Source organism: Lontra canadensis, unplaced genomic scaffold (assembly GCF_010015895.1).
Source record: "Lontra canadensis isolate GAN:19392208 unplaced genomic scaffold, GSC_riverotter_1.0 scaffold48, whole genome shotgun sequence".
Lineage (NCBI taxonomy): Eukaryota > Metazoa > Chordata > Mammalia > Carnivora > Mustelidae > Lontra > Lontra canadensis.
Window position 1 is genome coordinate 14,877,669 of NW_022631042.1, and position 18,155 is coordinate 14,895,823.

Sequence of the window (18,155 nt, forward strand, 5' to 3'; positions counted from 1 at the left end):
ATTGGAAGGAGTCTGGTTTAGGTCAATTTCCCATCTAAGCAAAAGAAAACAGGCCTACCTTTCAAATCACACAAGCTTCAGTATCCCCAGATACCGCACATGATTTTCTGGAGTGGTGGTATTTGCAGATATGACAACAATATGAATGAAAGCTTATACCTATTAAATGATTATTACTGTGCCAGACATAGGTACACATGTATTATGTCATATGATCCCCCAGTTACACTGATATAAGCTGAATTTGGAGGAGTCCATCTTACCCAGAAGGAAGTAAGATTTAAAGAGTCTATGTACCTTGTAAAATCATAGCAGTGATTGTTAGAGCCAGCCCTCAAAGGATGGTTGTGGGCATTTAGATGAGTGAGAGCATGTGAAAAGCCCCTTGTAAAACACCCCATAGAAATACAACATAACTCCCCATTGTGCACTGTCAAACACCATCTATTCCAGATATCTTAGTCTTTCATCTTAGCATCTGAACTTTTCGTTACAGATGCTCATTTAAAAAAAATTATTTATTTGAGAGGGAGAGAGCATGAGCAGAGGAAAGAGACAGAGGTAGAGGGAGAAGCAGACTCCCCACTAATCAGAGAGCTCAGGGGCACCTGGGTGGCTTAGTCAGTTAATTGGCTTTCTTTGGCTCAGATCATGATCCTGGGTCCTGGGATCCAGCCACCCTTCAGGTGGGGATCCTGCTTCTCCCTCTCCCTCTGCTTACCTGTAGCTCCCCCTACTTATGCCCTCTCTCTCTCTCTCCCTCATTCTCTCTCTCTCTGTGTCAAATAAATAAATAAATAATTAAAAAATATAAAAAAAATAAACAGGGTGCCCAATGTAGAGCTCAATCCCATGACCCTGGCTGGGATTAAGACCTGAGCCAAAGGCCTATGCTTAACCAACTGAGCCACACATTTGCCCCTGAATGTGAACTTGTTGGCAGGGATAGAATGAAGACCAAGTCACATTTAGAGCCATCTGAACACACACAAAAAATGAGTTGTATTTACCTATAGTGTGGAAGACAAAATGAAACACAAAAGCACCTAACATACATACAAAGACAAAAATCAGTAAAATGATCATTGACCACAGGATACAGGAAGAGAGAGTTGCAAGCCTCTTTTGTTTTACCCTTTTTCTTTTCTGTTTTCTTTTTTATTTCTATATACATATATACACGTTTTTATCAAAAACAAAACAGGGATGCCTGGGTGGCTCAGTCAGTTGGGCATCTGCCTTTGGCTCAGGCCATGATATCTGGGTCCCAGGATCTAGCACCACATCAGGCTCCCTGTTCAGCAGGGAATCTGCTTCTCTCTCTCTCAAATAAATAAATAAAATGTTAAAAAAAAAAAGAAAATTCCATGAATCAGTATTAGAAATCTGCTATAGAATTGCATTAACAGAAATGCCTCATTATCTTTGTTGCTTTGAGAAGAACTTGGAGACATTCCTTTCAGAAATGCTAAGTAAAACACATCATATACACAGGAACTTCTCCCTTACCATAATTCTCACCATGAAACTTACTATACTTTTTACTTTTCTCTGCACACTAGAGAAATCAAAACCTAACAGGATACTTCAGCCAAGGGATTACATTAAATTTATGCCTTGCTCATTTGCTTCCTCTCTGTTAGCTATAGAAATAAAAAACTTAGGGGTGACTTATAACCTAACTTAAGTTAGTATTAGGAAAATATATAAATAAATACAATGAATATAGGAATAAATTCATCCATGTTGTGTTTTCAACAAGCATTTTCACTGGCATAATTTCATTTGATCTTCATCATAGGTCAGGTAAAATAAATGTTTAACATGAATTTGGTCATTGGAGAAGCTAGGAATCTGGGAAGTAACAAAAATTCAAAACTGGATGATTTTAAAAATTTAACTGGCTATATTTATAAACCTATTCATGAGTCAGGCATCGTCCTATCTAGGAAGTAGAGAGGAGCTTCAAAGGCCAATAGGAAAGAGGTTTTTCAAGATAGCGAGTGAAAAAGAAATTATCAGCAAGGAAACCATTGGCTGAGGCAAGGTCATCCTCCTATGGGGAATGGAGGCGGACAATCTGTAAACCTCCTAGTGCGGACCAGGAAGATCCCATGTCCACTCACTAAAGGTTGCACTTCTGGGTGTTGACTCTGCAGCTGGGTAGGTATGAAGACTTTAACGACTTGTGGCCTTAAGCTAACTGAGTACATTTTGAGCCTGCGGTTTTCCTTTGTAACAACTCAGCCTCAGACTCTGAGCTGAACTGAGAGATGGGTTCTAAAGTGAAGGCATTAACACCACTCTCAGCAACTGCTCTGACATTCTCACGGTAATTATTTTTACTCTGGGTGATATTAACAGGTCTTAACCTTTTTACTTAACCCTTATGACTGTCACAGGTTTCAATTTCAGCTTTACAATTTTTGAGTTGGTCATTCTCTTCATTCATTATAATGTTCCAGGCTTAGCTCATTTGCTTGGTGATTACTGGCTTTGAATTTGCATGCAAAGCTTTTGAGAGGACTTACCACACCAGGCAGATTATTATGATGCCTCTAAACAGGATAATTCCTCATGTTTGACATAGTCCCCAAGACTGGAAGCAATTAAAATCAAATAAGTAAGAAAGACCCTATTAAAGGAGTAACTCGGTTAAGCCACATGGCTTGCACCATGATCTGATGTTACTGGGTTTTAATTTTCCCAAGTGTTCAACTTGGTATAGAACATGGTGTTGCCTACAGCAAAGATCCATCTTGCTCAGCTAAGTCATAATCAAGGACTATTTTACTTTCAAGAATTGCTTTGGTCAGAGTCAAAGGGTTTTGTTTGTTTGTTTGTTTGTTTTTTGTTTTTTGGGGGAGGTTACCCATTGCTTTAGGAGGGCTTCTGCAACAACTTCAAGAATGAAGCGAAAGGTCTTCATTGTACTTCTCTATAACTATCCCTCTTTATAATTATTCCTAGAGGCTCCTGTGATTTTCCCTGTGAATTATGTGCCGTAGTCACTGGAGATCACAGAAGGTGTCCCCCAAAGGGGAAACTCATTTTTAACAATGTATTTGCAACAATGAGGACATAAGCCTCTTGACAGGGAAAGGCTTAACACCATGCAGAAAATATACAAACAATGACAAGGGCATATTGACAACATGTACCAACCGGTAGTAGAATGAAGTCCAGCTACAGGTGTTCAAGGAACCCAGAGGGAGGAGGCATGAAGCCTCCAGAAAGTAAGCAGTTGTTCCAGAATTATGGACCTGACAGGTTAGACAATGGTAACTGTTTTTACTTTTGAGGTCTCCAACCAGCTGGTTACCAAGCCAATTTCTCAAAACACAAAAGGAGTTTTAGATTTGCAATTTGGGCTCACCTGGGTGGCCCAGTCATTAAGCATCTGCATTCAACTCATGTCCTGATCCTGGGGTGCTGGAATCAAGCCCCATTTGAGGCTTCCTGTTCAGTGGGAAGTCTGCTTTTCCCTCTCCCTCTGCCCCACAACTCATGGTCTACACCAAAAACTAAAAATTATGCACACATTAGTGTATGGCCAGTAAGAGATATTACTGGGCTCTGGCCAAAGAAGACTCTCGTGCAACACCAATTCTCCTGGACACTTCCTGAGGGTTCCACCTGGGGTACTCAGTCTGAAAGTTTAGGGGCTTGGTTCTGTGCCAGGTCAGTTGGCTTCTGGGCAAATATACTAGCTCAACAGAGCTGAAAAAAAATGCTGCCTCAACTTAACACTAGCATAACACTCTGCCAGCCCAAGCTGGCCTGCCCTGTAAAGCAAAATCAATTACAATAGGAGTTTGAACAAAAAGAGAGTGGAGCATAGAGCCAAGAACTCACCCACAGCCATTGGGTCAGGTGAGAAAGATCGTGAATTCAAAGGACTCACGGTCACCACCTCTGTGTTTCGCTTTGTTTCTGAATGTCCCTGGGAGTCCATTTCAGATTCTGTCACAGCCATCAAACCTGTTAAAGAACAAAAATTGGAACTAAGTAAATGTTAAAGATCTGATAGCGTTATTAATCAATGTATTAATGAATCACTCAGCATCCCATCTAGGAAATAGGGGGGAACTCAAAAGTGTTAGAGGAAAGGAAACCTTTTTAACAACAGCAAGGGAGCAGAAAAAAGAAAATTCTTAGCAAAGAATCCATTGTTTTAGGCAAGGTCACCTTCCCAAAGGGAAAAAGGGGATCCATCAGGAACCATTCTGGGGCTGATCAGGAAATGCCCATGTTGACTGGGTAAATGTTACTCTTCTGGAGGGTTGAAATTGTACTTGGCTTAGGTATTAAGTCTTTGTTTAGTGACTTGGAGCCTTAAACTGAGTATTACCATTTTAGGCATGTGGGTTCTTTTTTTTCCCCCAACGTTCCAAGAAGACAAAGATTTACTTTGGAAATTTAAACTTGTATATAGAAAGCTCTTCACAGTGTCTATTAAGTGTTTGTTTCCCACTGCTTAAAAATTGCTTGTGAATCAGAGAGAAAAGTATAAACTGGCTACTTCTTATGAGCCTTCTATAACCTTGGTCTGTAATGTTTATTCCAGGATGTTACTGAATCTACTGAGTTACTGGATCACCGTGCAGTAGGGGACTTTCAATTGGCTGCCCACAATGTCTAAACTGGTGTCTACACCAATGGGCCACCATTGGGACACCACGCCTGCATCATACCTGAATCATAAGGGACCCTGAGTGATTAGGAAAAGTCTATTTGCATTATGGTAATGATCTTGATTGGGATAGTAGTTCATCCTGCATCCCTTCCAGCCTGGCATTCACTAGGACTGCAATAATGTTTGCTGAACAGCTTTACTAATGGTAAGAAATATATTCATTTTGTAGAATGAAAGAAACTTTATACATGTGAGCCTCACCCAATCTTATGACACTTCACCTTTTTCTGGTATATAAAATTCAAATCTGAAAACCTCAAGATCATACTAAAACCTCAGTAGCCAAATTACTATTTCAGGTTGAGCTGTGATTCGGCTCCATTAAATGAACACCATATTGTGCCCTGTAACTCATTGTTAATGAGTCATACTTTGAGTAGAGCAAGATTAAAGTAAGAAAGACTGTGATGCTGAGAAGAATATTCTTGAAAGATATAGAATTGTTCTTCTTTCCTGATCAAGTAAAATCATGAAAAGTGAACCCTCTGAACATTTCATTTTAAAAATGAGGGGGGGCACTCTGGGAAAGATGGCAGAGAAGTAAGAGACCCTATTTCAACCAGTCCCCTAAAGTGAGCTACATATCTACTAGAACACTCTGAACACCCATGAAATCGGCCTGAAATATAAGATTATACACTTCTGGATCTCTACAGGGGCAGAAGATCATCAGTGGAGGGGTAAAGCAGAATGGGAGTGTTCAGACTGATATCGGAGGATAAACAGAAGGGGAGGGAGCCACCAGAAGCAACACATTGAGAAGTAATACAACAATATGAAAGTGTCCTGTGCTTGCAGACCATCATTAACTTGGAGTCTGGTTAAAAGTACACAAAAAGAACAAAAGGTCTTAAGGATCAATTGGTAGAATTGGGCGGCCACAGGCACAAACCTAAGCCCACGGTTCGAGGGTGGTCACAGCTTGTGCCCACCCAAGCCTGAGAGAGCCCGACAGGGGCTCCTGCCAGTGGTTCCTGAGCCTGCAGCTTTCCAATGCTTGCACCACCATTGGGGCTGGGTACACCCCAGCTCACAACGGAGAGAGCCTGGTACAAGCTCCTGCTTGAGTTCCTGGGCCCATAGCCTTCCATGACCTGCACTGCCACTAGGTCAGAGGGCACCTAGGATGGGCATGGACTCCAGACAGTCGGCAACAGCAGTCACCAGAATTAGGCTCACCTGGACCAATATTGCTTACAGTTTTAGGGCACGGGGGTGCAGAGGCAAGTGTGGGCATCAGGATGACCACTGAGGTGGTGGGTGGGAACAGGCAATGCCTGAGGCAGTTTGCAGTGTTCAATGGAGTTTGCAGAGGGGAAGTCTGTGTATTCTGAACAATCCAGAGGGGAATAGACTGAGGCTTCTCTCTGAGGTGGAAGTCTGGGTATGGACAGTTTACTTTGCACTAATCCTCCAAAAAGCCACAAAAATCCATGTAAGAACAAAAGCCTCCAGACAAAAGCTCGAAAAGCTGGTTTCACAGAGCCCAGCCCCTTGACAGGTGACAGGGCAACTCTGCCCAGGCAAGACTGACTAAAAAATAATGCACAGACCCTGCCCCCAGAAGACAAGCCAAAAGAACAAGAGGACAATAACCACAAGATCTCCATAAAACTGTAAAACCCCAACAATAGGGGGAAAACAATATATTAAGACCCCATTATTCCCCCCAAAACTGTATATTTCATAAACACAATTTTTAAAAATTTGTTCTCATTCTTATTCTGTTATTTTTTAACTTACCACTACAACTAGATGTTTAATACAACACATTACATAATAACTTTTTAACTTGAACTTTTTTCTTACATATACCTGTTTCTTTTTTTTAAATATATATAGATATAGATATAGATAGATAGATAGATAGATATAAGCTTCAAGGTTTCTTTTTTTTTTCCCTATTCAATACTACCCTTATATATAAACCAGTTTTAATTTCCCTGTATCTCTGGAACGTTGAGTCCTTTAACAAACATAAAAAGATACACTCAGGATGAACTGAAATAACCTTCCTCGCCCACATCAAGGGTTTATAAACACCTTCTCATCTTATTTTGTCAGTGTTTATGTGTAGTTGTTTATGTTTATGTACTGTATAAATCTTATTCTTGGAGCTCATTTTGGCTGTTTTTTCTTTTTCTTTTTCTTTTCTTGGACTTCTTGTTGTTTTTTTTGTTGTTGTTGTTTGTTTATGTACCTTATAAATCTTACTTTTGAGGCTCATTTTGGATTTTTTCCCCTTTTTTTCTCCTTTTCTCTCTATTTTTTTCTTTCTTCTTTCTTTTTGGTGGGGATTTCAGATTGCTCCAAGACTGTCCAAGGTGCACCTTGACTAGATCATGCTTGATATATCCAGTATACATCCCCTCAACCATCTCTTACCAAGATGACGAGGAGGAAGAGCACCCAAGAGAGGAGAAATTCAGAGATTGTGACCTCTTCCACAGAACTATTGGATATGGACATAAACAATATGTTGGAAATAGAATTCAGGGTAGCAATTATCCAGACAATGGCTAGGTTGGAGAAGACCATTAGTGGCAAAAAAGAATCTCTAAGGACAGAAGTAAGAGTTAATCCAGCAGAACTTAAAAATGCTATCAATGAGATCCAATCTAATCTCTAATCTCAATACTCTAACAGCTAGGGTCAATGTGGCAGAAGTTTGAAGTAATGATCTAGAAGACAAGCTGAATAGAAAAGAAGTGTCAGGAGGAGACCTAGAACAAAGAGCTTAAAAGCCATGAAAATAGAATTTGGGAAATAAATGACACCATGAAACATCCAATATCAGAATAATTGGGATCCCTGAGTGGGTGGAGAGAGGGAGAGGACTAGAAGATATTGTTGAAAAAATACTGGATGAAAATGTCCATAATCTGGGAAACAGAACAAGTGTTTGCTTCCTAGAGGCAGCGAGGACACCCCTCAGAATCACCGAGTCTAGAAAGAGCTCCAGACAATGACTTGTGAAAATCATGAGTCATAAAATCAGAGAGGATGTGTTAAGGACAGGTAGGGGAAGAGATTCCTTATGTAGGGGAAGAGATTCCTTATGTACACTGGAAGGACCAGCAGAATAACGTCAGACCTGGTCCACAGAAACCTGGCAAGCCAGAAAGGGCTAGCAGGACATATTTAGGGCACTAAACGAGAAGAACATGCAGCCAAGAATACTTTATCCAGCAAGGCTGACATTCAGAATAGATGGAGAGATAAAGAGCTTCCAAGACCGGCAAGGTTTAAGAGTATGCAACCATGAAGCTGGAACTACAAAAAGTATTAAGGAGGTTTCTATAAAAGAAGAAAGAACCCAAGAGTGACACAGAACAGAAATTTACAGAGACAATCTATAGAAACAAGGACTTCACAGGCAACATCATGACAATAAAAACTTATCTTTCGATAATCACTCTCAATGTGAACGGCCTAAATGCACCCATAAAATGGCACAGGGTTGCAGACTGGATAAAACGACGGGACCCACCCATATGCTGTCTATAAGAGACATATTTGGAACCTAAAGATAAACCCAGACTGAAAGTGAAAGGATGGAGAACCATCTGTCAGGCCAACGGGGCTCAAAAGAAAGCTGGGGTAGTGATTCTTATATCAAATAAATTAGATTTTAAGCTAAAGACTGTGTTCAGAGATACAAAAGGACATTACATCATTCTTAAAGGGTCTGTCCACCAAGAAGATCTAACAGTTGTAAATATTTATGCCCCTACCATTGGATCAGTCAACTACAAAAGCCAGCGGTTAATCAAAATAAAGAGTCATATTGATATGAATGCATTAATTGTAGGGGATCTTAACACACCACTAGCAGCAACAGAGAGATCATCTAAGCAGAAAATCAACAAAGAAACAAGATCTTTGAATGACACATTGGATCAGATGGACCTCATAGATATATACAAACCATTCCACCCTAAAACAATAGAATACTCATTCTACTTGCGTGCACATGAAACTTTATCCAGAATAGACCACATACTGGGTTGCAAATCAGTGCTGAACCAATACCAAAACACTAAGATTATTCTCTGCATGTTCTTAGAACACAATGAGTTGACATTGGAGCTCAACCACAAGAAAAAGTTTGGAAGGAATTCAAACACTTGGAGTTGAAGACCACCTTGCTCAAAAATGTTTGGATCAACCAGAAAATCAAAAAAGAACTTAAACAATTCAAGGACACCAATGAGAATGAAAACACATCAGTCCAAATCCTACAGGATATGGCAAAGGCAGTCCTAAGGGGAAAATATATAGTCATCCAAGCCTCAGTCAAAAAAATTCAAAAATCCCAAATACATAAACTCTCCTTACACCTTAAAGAATGGGGAATCAAAAACCAATGAAGCCAACCCACACACAAGAACTAAAATAATTAAGATTAGAGTAGAGATTAGTGAGTTAGAATCTAGAGATACAGTAGAACACATCAACGAAATAGAAGCTGGTTCTTTGAAACAATTAATAAGGTTGATAAACCACTGGCCAGACTAATCCAAAAGAAAAGAGAGAGGACCCAAATGAACAACGTTATAACTGAAATGGGAGAGATCACGACTAATACCAAGGAAATAGAAACAATCATCAGAAGTTGTTATCAACAACTGTATGCCAATAAGTTAAGCAACATAGAAGTACATGCATTCCTGGAGACCTATAAATTCCAAGACTGAAACAGGAAGAAACTGCCAATACCTAGTAACGAGATTGAAGCAGTGATCAAGAACTTCCCAAAAAACAAGAGTCCAGACCTGACAGATTCCCTAGGGACTTCTATCAAACATTCAAGGAACAAATAATACCTATTCTCCTGACATTCTTTCAAGAAATAGAAACAGAAGGAAAACTTCCAGACTCTTTCTATGAAGGCACCATTACCCTAATCCCCAAACCAGGTAAAGCCCCAACAAAAAGAAATTTAGACCAATATCTCTGATGAATATGGATGCCAAGATTCTCAACAAGATCCTAGCAAATAGGATCCAACAGTACATTAAAGAGATTATCCACCATGACCAGGTGGGATTTATCAATGGGATGCAAGGTTGGTTCAACATTTGCAAATCAATGCATATGATAGAACAAATCAATAAGAGAAGAGAGAAGAAACACATGGTCCTCTCAATTGATGCAGAAAAAGCATTTGAAAAAATACAGCATCCTCCTGTGATTAAAACTCTTCAGAGTGTAGGAATAGAGGGAACATTCCTCAACTTCATAAAATCTGTCTATGAAAAACCCACAGTAAATATCATTCTCGTATGGAAAACCTGACAGCCTTCTCACTGAGATCAGAAAGACGACAAGGATGCCCACTCTTGCCACTGTTGTTCAACATCATAGTAGACATCCTAGCAACAACAATCAGACAACAAAAAGGAATCAAATGTATTCGAATTAGCAAAGAAGTCAAACTCTCTCTCTTCGCAGATGACATGAAACTTTATATGGGAAACCCAAAAGACTCCACACCCAAAATACTAGAACTCATACAGCAATTCAGTAATGTGGCAGGATACAAAATCAAGGAACAGAAATCAGTTGCTTTCTTATACACTAACAATGAAAATATAGAAAGGGAAATTAGGGAATTGATTCCATTTACTAGAGCACCAAGAACCACAAGATACCTGGGAACAAACCTAATCAAAGAGGTGAAGGATCTGTACTGGAGGAACTAGAGAACACTCATGAAAGAAATTGAAGAAGACACAAAAAGATGGGAAAACATTCCATGCTCATGTATTGGAAGAAAAAACATTGTTAAAATGTCTCTACTGCCCAGAGCAATCTATACTTTCAATGCCATCCCAATCAAAATTCCACGGGCATTTTTCAAAGTGCTCGGACGAACAATCTCAAAATTTGTTTGGAATGAGAAAAGACCCCGTATTGCCAAGGAAGTGTTGAAAAGGAAAAACCAAGCTCGGAGCATCATGTTGTCTGATTTCAAGCTATATTACAAAGCTGTGATCACTAAGACACCATGGTACTGGCACAAAAACAGACAGATAGATCAGTGGAACAGAATAGAGAATCCTGATATGGATCCTCAACACATGGTCAACTAATCTTCAATAAAGCAGAAAAAAATATCCAGGTGGGAAAAAAACAGTCTCTTCAATAAATGGTGCTAGGAAAATAGAAGAGCTATGTATAGAAGAATGAAACTCGACCATTCTTTTATACCATGCAAAAAGATAAACTTGAAATGGATGGAAGAACTCAATGTGAGCCTCAAAATCCTGGAGAACATAGGCAGTAACCTCTTCAACATCAACCAAAGCAACTTCTTTCAAGACATGTCTCCAAAGGCAAAGGAAACAAAAGTGAAAATGAACTTTTGAACTACATCATGGTAAAAACCTACTGCACAGCAAAGGAAACAGTCAACAAAACTATGAGGAAACCCATGGAATGGAAGAACATATTTGCAAATGATTCTATAGACAAAGGGCTGATATCTAAAATCTATAAAGAACTCCTCAAACTCAGCACCCAAAAAACAGATAATCAGGTCAAAAAATGTCCAGAAGACATGAACAGACAGTTCTCTAAAGTGGAAATACAAATGGCACACAGACACATGGAAAAATGCTCATCATCATTAGCCATCAGGGAAACTCAAATCAGAACCACATTGAGATACTGTCTTATGCCAATTAGGATGGTCTAAATTATCAGGACAGGAAACAACAAGTATTGGAGAGGATATAGAGAAAGGGGAACACTCAAACAGTGTTGTTGGGAATGCAAGTTAGTGCAGCCACTTTGGAAAACAGTGTGGAGATTCCTCAAGAAACTGAAAATAGAGCTACCATATCACCCTGCAATTGCACTACTGGGTATTTACCCTGAAGATACAGATGTAACGAAAAGAAGGGCCATATGTAGCCCAATGTTCATAGCAGCAATGGCCACTATCACCAAACTGTGGAAAGAGCCAATAGGCCCTTCAACAGATGAATGGATAAAGAAGATATGGTCCATATACTGAACAGTAATATTACCCCGTCATCAAAAAGGATGAACACCCAAATTTGCATCAACATGGACCGGATGTGAGCAGATTATGCTGAGTGAAATAAACCAAGCAGAGAATGTCAATTATCATATGGTTTCACTTATTTGTGGAGCATAAGGAATAATAGGGAGAATATTAGGAGAAGGAAAGGAAATGTGAATTGGGGGTGAATTGGAAGGGGAGATGAATCATGAAAGACTGTGGACTCTTAGAAAGAAACTGAGGGTTTTGGAGGAGAGTGGGTATGGGTCAGCCGGGTGATGGGTATTAAGGAGGGCACATATTGCATGGAGCAGTGAGTGTGGTGCATAAACAATGAATCTTGGAACACTGAAAAAATAAAATAAAATTATATTAAAAAATAAGGTGAGGATATTGCTCTGAAAAAAATTTTTAAGTTTTTAAAAATTTATTTAAAAGAGAGAGAGAGAGTGAGAGAAAACATGAAAGGGGGTAGGGTGAGAGGGAGAAGCTAACTCCCTGCTGAGTAGGGACCCTCATGTGCGACTTGATCCTGGGACTTCAGGATCATTACCTGACCCAAAGGCAGTCGTTTAACCAACAGAGTCACCCAGGCGCCCCTCTCTGAACATTTCTTATGTGCAAGGTTGCTAGGTGCTTTCCCGTGAATAGTTTCATTTAATCCATACAATAAGTAGAAACTATATCACTATGACAATAATATTTTGGATGATGAAACTGATGTGAGAAAGGCTAAGTGAGTTTGTCTTTCTTTTTTTCTCTGTATGTTCCATAGGCCATACTATTTTTTTTTAAAGATTCATTATTTATTTTGAGAAAGAGAGAACATGGAGAGAAGAGGCAGACAGAAAGAAACTCCAGCAGACTCTGGGCTGAGCATGGAGCCCAATGGCCATCTTGATCTCAAGAGCCTGAGATCATGACCTGAGCTGAATAAATGAGGAGTCAGGTGCTCAACTGACTGGTATCTGGGTGCCTTCAAAGCCCATACTATTTGAATTCCATTGGGAAATAGCAGGACATTTATGCCATTGTTAAAGAAAACAACATTAGAGAAAATATTATATTTACTTGTTTTCATTAATACTTGACAGAAAAGGGGCACCTAGGTGGCTCTGTGGGTTAAAGCCTCTGCCTTAGGCTCAGGGCATGATCCCAGAGTCCTGGGATCAAGCCCCGCATCGGGCTCTCTGCTCGGCGGGGAGCCTGCTTCCCTTCCTCCTCTCTCTCTGCCTGCCTCTCTGCCTACTTATGATCTCTGTCTGTCAAATAAATAAATAAAATCTTTTAAAAAAATACTTGACAGAAAAGGTAGGGCTTTCCCTTTGAAACAAAGTGTTCTGTGTGGTTATATTCATTTTTATGTGCACATACCTTTGTTAATTGAAGGAAAAAGAATCTCTTGAACAACTTCTCTGTTATTCCTTTGGTGGTTGATGATACATTTGTGTTCTTTATCCATTGATGCTCCAGTCACTGTCAGCCAGCTGAATTTCATGTATGTGTCCTTAGTCTTCATGGTGTCTCCCTGCTGAGATTTCAGAATTGTTTTGTCATCCTTTTCTTGCCAATATACCTTGATAACATCAGGGAAAAAATCCTCAAGAAGACAAAGATATGTTCCAGCCTTATGGACTTTTACTTCAGCAAATGAAGGAAGAAAAACTGTGGGCTTGGGAGAAATATCTTCATCAGGACTTTTATCTGTTGAAGAAAATGCAAAAACAATTAGAACATAACTAGAGAAACACAAACATTGTGTGGTTTGGAAACAACCAGCACATAGTAAAGGGGAGGAAAGTTGCTATAGAATTAATGCTTACTGTAGCTTTTCATCCACAGAGGGTTATGAGGTGCTTATTTTCTTAGTTTCCATGGGAAAAGAGGTTCTAGAGGTTATGTAACTTGACAAAGTCACAGACATTAAGTGAAAGAGCCTAGATCAAAACACAGAATATTTTTAAACAATACACAGTCACTTGTTTGAAGAAATCTATCAAGTTACCTTTTTAGTTACAACTATGGGTTCCAAGCCCATTTCTGAATACTAGAGTTCTTGTCCTTGATTTCTGATTTTACAGAACATCTTGTTCTCATATCTGAACCACTGCGGGATTTTGAGTAGGACAATGTTTAATGCTGCACCTCCAAATAATTTACAATGCCTGAAATTTAGAAACCAAATGGTCATATATCCAAAACTTCTATTTAAAAAAAAATATTGATTATTTTCAGAAAGGTTCTTAGAGTAACCTAATCAATTAATGTAATGGTCAGAATTTTGTTTTGCTTCAGGAAATGTTCACTAAAAGCTTGATTTTATATTGGAATTTCATTTGAGGTTGAAGCATTACTGAGAAGACACCACATTTTGACTCTTAGCATTTCCCTCCAAATCTGAATCTGCCCTCTAAGACTGCTGAGCTTATTGTAGTACCCCTCAATTTTCTTTCATTTCACCTGCTGAATAAAGTCAGATATAATGATATAATGTTAACAGCTCTGGTCAGAGTTTCTTGTAAATATAATGTCAAATTATATAATGAAACGTCATGGTTCTCAAGGGCATATCATTTGAACACTGGGATATTCTTTGGTTATACATTTATTGTTAATTAATGATTCAAATTACAAATAGTAGTACTCTCCCCAATTTGAGTTCAAATTGAAACAAATGCTTTATTATTTTTTCTTTCCAGTAGTTTGGAGTTAGAATAATAATTTCATGGCCATTTCCTAAGAAAAACTAGGATTTCTCCTTTGAGAAGAAAGGAAAAAAAATTCTTTAGAATTTTTGCCTTTGCACCAGAGCTCCCGATTTTTATAGTAAATGAGTAAACAAACAATGATGAGTTTTTTAATTCATGCTGTAAATAGGTATTAGATCATAATGCAATTGTTTTCATTTTGTACATCTTCCTTATAGTACAAATAGTATTTTGTTTATTATAATAGAAGAAATTGTATTTTTCCCCAACCATATTTTGGGTTTTAATTTTAAAAGCATGTTATATAAAGCAAGATTTATTTTTCAAAGTACTTGGTATTCCCATAATTTTTGCCTCTACTCAATACATTAAAGAATCTAATTTTCATCTTACGAAGTTTGGTTTCTGTTAGGAATACTTCTGATTCATCATAGTAAAGAACTTGATAATCCAATCACGAGCTTGGGAAAATCTGGATGGTAAGACATTATACCTACCTCCTGTCACTTTTCTTTATCTAAGGTCCTGGGGTTTCATCTTTTCAGGATAAAAGGTATCTTGAACTTCCATAACTTTTTCAATGTGCTAGTTAACTGAGCATTTAGTAATATTCTTCATTTTTTATGGTTTGTGCCTATGTTTTATGGAATTTCTATTAAGTATTTTTTTCAACATTCCTCTTTTTAGGATTTTATTTATTTATTTTAGAGAGCGAGAAAGAGAGATTGGCGGGGGAGAGGCAGAAGAAGAAGGGGAGTGGGAATCCTGAGCAGGCTCGACACTCAACCTGGAGTCCAACACAGAACTCAGGGCTCAATTCAACTACCATGAGATCCTGACTAGTTGCTTTATAGAAGAGCCACCCAGGTGCCCCTCCCTATTCTTTGTTAAACGTATTAACAGTGTTTTTTATGACCACAATCATTTCATTGATTTACAAAATAGAAGCCGGTTTAAAAATAAATAATTTTGTCTAATACATTTATATTATTCATAATCAGAAAAATTTTCAGGAAAATTGACTGAGTTTATATATTTGATGACTATAAAGCTGTATGAATTATATCTAAATTAACCAAATGCAATGACATTTTCAATTAAGTATGGTACTTTGAATCTGCATATTAATACTAATTCAAAGTTCCTCTATTTTATTCTTCTCATTTTATTAAAAAATACTTAAAGCTATCTCTTATGTAAATATGACTTTCAAATTGATGACATTTCTAAGTATATTTAAAAGTAATAAAAAAAAGTAGTAACTGTATTTCTAAATATATTCCTAAGTATTTTCTAAATAAAATTTAAAATTTTAATTGTTTTTCTACTAAATACCAGTATGAAGCAAACATTTGTGTTAGACATGATATCTTAAGATAAAGGATTAAAATTTATGTAGCTACAACAACCTAAAAATAAAAAAAAAAACAAATTCGAATTTCATTTTTATGCCAAGTGAGGAAATGCTTATGTCCATTAAGCAAATACCTCTAAATTCAGGTTTTTTGTGTATCAGTGGACAGTAAGGTAATTTTCCACTAGAGTGGTTAGAAGTAGAGCCAAATGGTCTGGAGAATTTCGGCTCTGTCAGTACGACTGGTTACAAACCACTCTCCCTACTGGATACAATTCTCCCTCTAGGTTTGAAATGAGGCAATGTGTATGCAGTACCTGTTATGTGTTATGTGCCAAGTACCTTATTTACAGTCTCTCATTTAATTTTCATATGCCCCTGCTCATACATCCTGTTATCCCATCTTTTGGATTAGGAAGCTGAGACCAGAAAATAATCACCCAAGTTCACAAAAGCAACAAGTGGTGGAGCTGGAGCTCAGGTGGGTCTGAGTCCAACATCCAGACTGTCTGACAATACCCTTTCACCATCAGAAGAGACAATGTGTCAACTCGCACAAGTTATCTGATCAACTTTGTTCCTGAGTCAAATTCTTTCAAGACAATTACACATGTTCTGCATGAGCACTTCATGCAAGTCCATTTGGACACAAGGTCGGATGCTTTAACAGTGTTTGCACAGTGTAGTCTATGCCGACCTTTACCAGAAGGATTGATATAAAAATCTCTCTTAAGATTTCCACATCTAAACATGCTACGAAAATGAGACACTATAATTATAATTAACATTACCATAATTATTAGCAATTTGTTTGTGATTATTGTTACTCCAACATGACATTTTATTCTTATGGGGCCAAACTTTCCCTTACTAATAGGAATGCAGTATTTGGGGATAACAATTGGACTTATGTCATGTTAGATTGCTAGACTGGCACCTGCCTGACCAGGTCTACTGAAGGTCACCATCTGTGAATGACATTAAATGTCATGATGCCCACAGTAAAGATGTAGTGGGAGCAAGAAATGCATTTGTTAAAGATCATTTCTTCCATTTTGTAAAATGTATATGGAAGGAAATGCCCACTCTTTGATTTTGCATTCTTCCTAAAGGACTCATGCACTGAAGTCTTTTTTTCTCATTTTGTGGTGGGGAAAACAACATGTGTGAAAATTTGGTGTGTTTCGTTTTTTTTCAGTTAATAAAAAGTATGTACTCTAATACATGTTTCTCCTACCTTTGAACATAAAATTGTACCCTACGCTTTGTACTAGATAAGCACAGGCCTTTTTTCTTCTACTTCCCTTAATGCTTTTGATCTTCTATTTTTATTTCATTGCCGAACTGTACTTGCATATTTTATTTTAGGCCTTCTCAAACAGATTTTGTAAATAGGCAGTATAAATAAATGAGACATAGTTTGTATATTAGAGATTGTTTCTGTTTCTGCCCGGAGCTTGATAATTTAGTGAGGTCTACCTTGAAGTCAACATGAAAAAGGGGAGACACTACATCAAAAACTAATGATGTACTGTATGGTGACTATCGTAATAATAAAAAAAAAAAAAGAAAAATGGGAGAAGATATTTGCAAATCCCACTCTGTGATATAAATACAAAACATTCAGAATTCAAACACACCGAAATGCCAGAGCATAAGAGGAAGCTTTCATCCCCAAAATTATACCTCATAAAACAGAGGTTGCCTTGTGTTTCAGTTTAGGCAACTTCTCATTTTAAAAAATGGTCTTCTAATACTCTACTTTGATTAAACAATGTATTTGGACATGATATCAACCTTAAAAAAAAAACCTCAAAACTAGTTTAGAGGTAGTACCAGTAAAAAAAAAAAAAAAAAAAAAAAAAAAAAATTAAGAAGTTTCATAGGGATTTGGTAAATATTACCTGGGACTAAATATACCTGGGACTCTAAACTATATGCTTACATTGTACATATACATAATGACAAAATAAATGAAAAAAAATCCTTTTATTTTCTAAGTGGATAAATTTCTTTCAATTAAATATCCAATGCTCTCCTCATAAAGGTATCCCCAAACTTACATTCCGACCCTAAGATGACTCAGAAATTTGTTCTAATGTATACATTTTAGAAGCATGTGAAGAATCTGAACACAATTTTTATAGAAATTTGAGGCACAAAAAGCAGTATTTCTCAGGTGATATTTGTAATAATATAATTTTAATTTATAGGCATAATCCAATGAAGATATAAACTATTTAAAGTGAATACTTGAGGGATGCCTGGGTGTCTCTGTCTGTTAAGTGTCATTACCAAGGTCATGACCCCAGAGTCCTGGGATAGAACACCTTTCCTTGGAATGCCTGATCAGTGGGAGTCTGCTTC

General features: G+C 37.8%; 1 long non-coding RNA gene and 1 gene segment (V, D, J or C); both read right to left on the bottom strand.

Moving 5' to 3' along the window:
* The window catches only part of LOC116876853, a 32,117-nt gene that overhangs the window by 2,472 nt on the left and 11,490 nt on the right, over positions 1-18,155 (bottom strand). The window contains 2 exon segments of the C gene segment in view: positions 3,856-3,981; positions 13,101-13,430. Of these exon segments, the coding sequence occupies positions 3,856-3,981; positions 13,101-13,430 (456 nt within the window).
* On the bottom strand, positions 1,235-2,383 carry LOC116876956. Its single transcript, XR_004384494.1, has 3 exons — positions 2,256-2,383; positions 1,285-1,290; positions 1,235-1,245 (listed from the first exon to the last, which is right to left on the bottom strand). It is a non-coding gene; the product is annotated as an uncharacterized LOC116876956 (long non-coding RNA).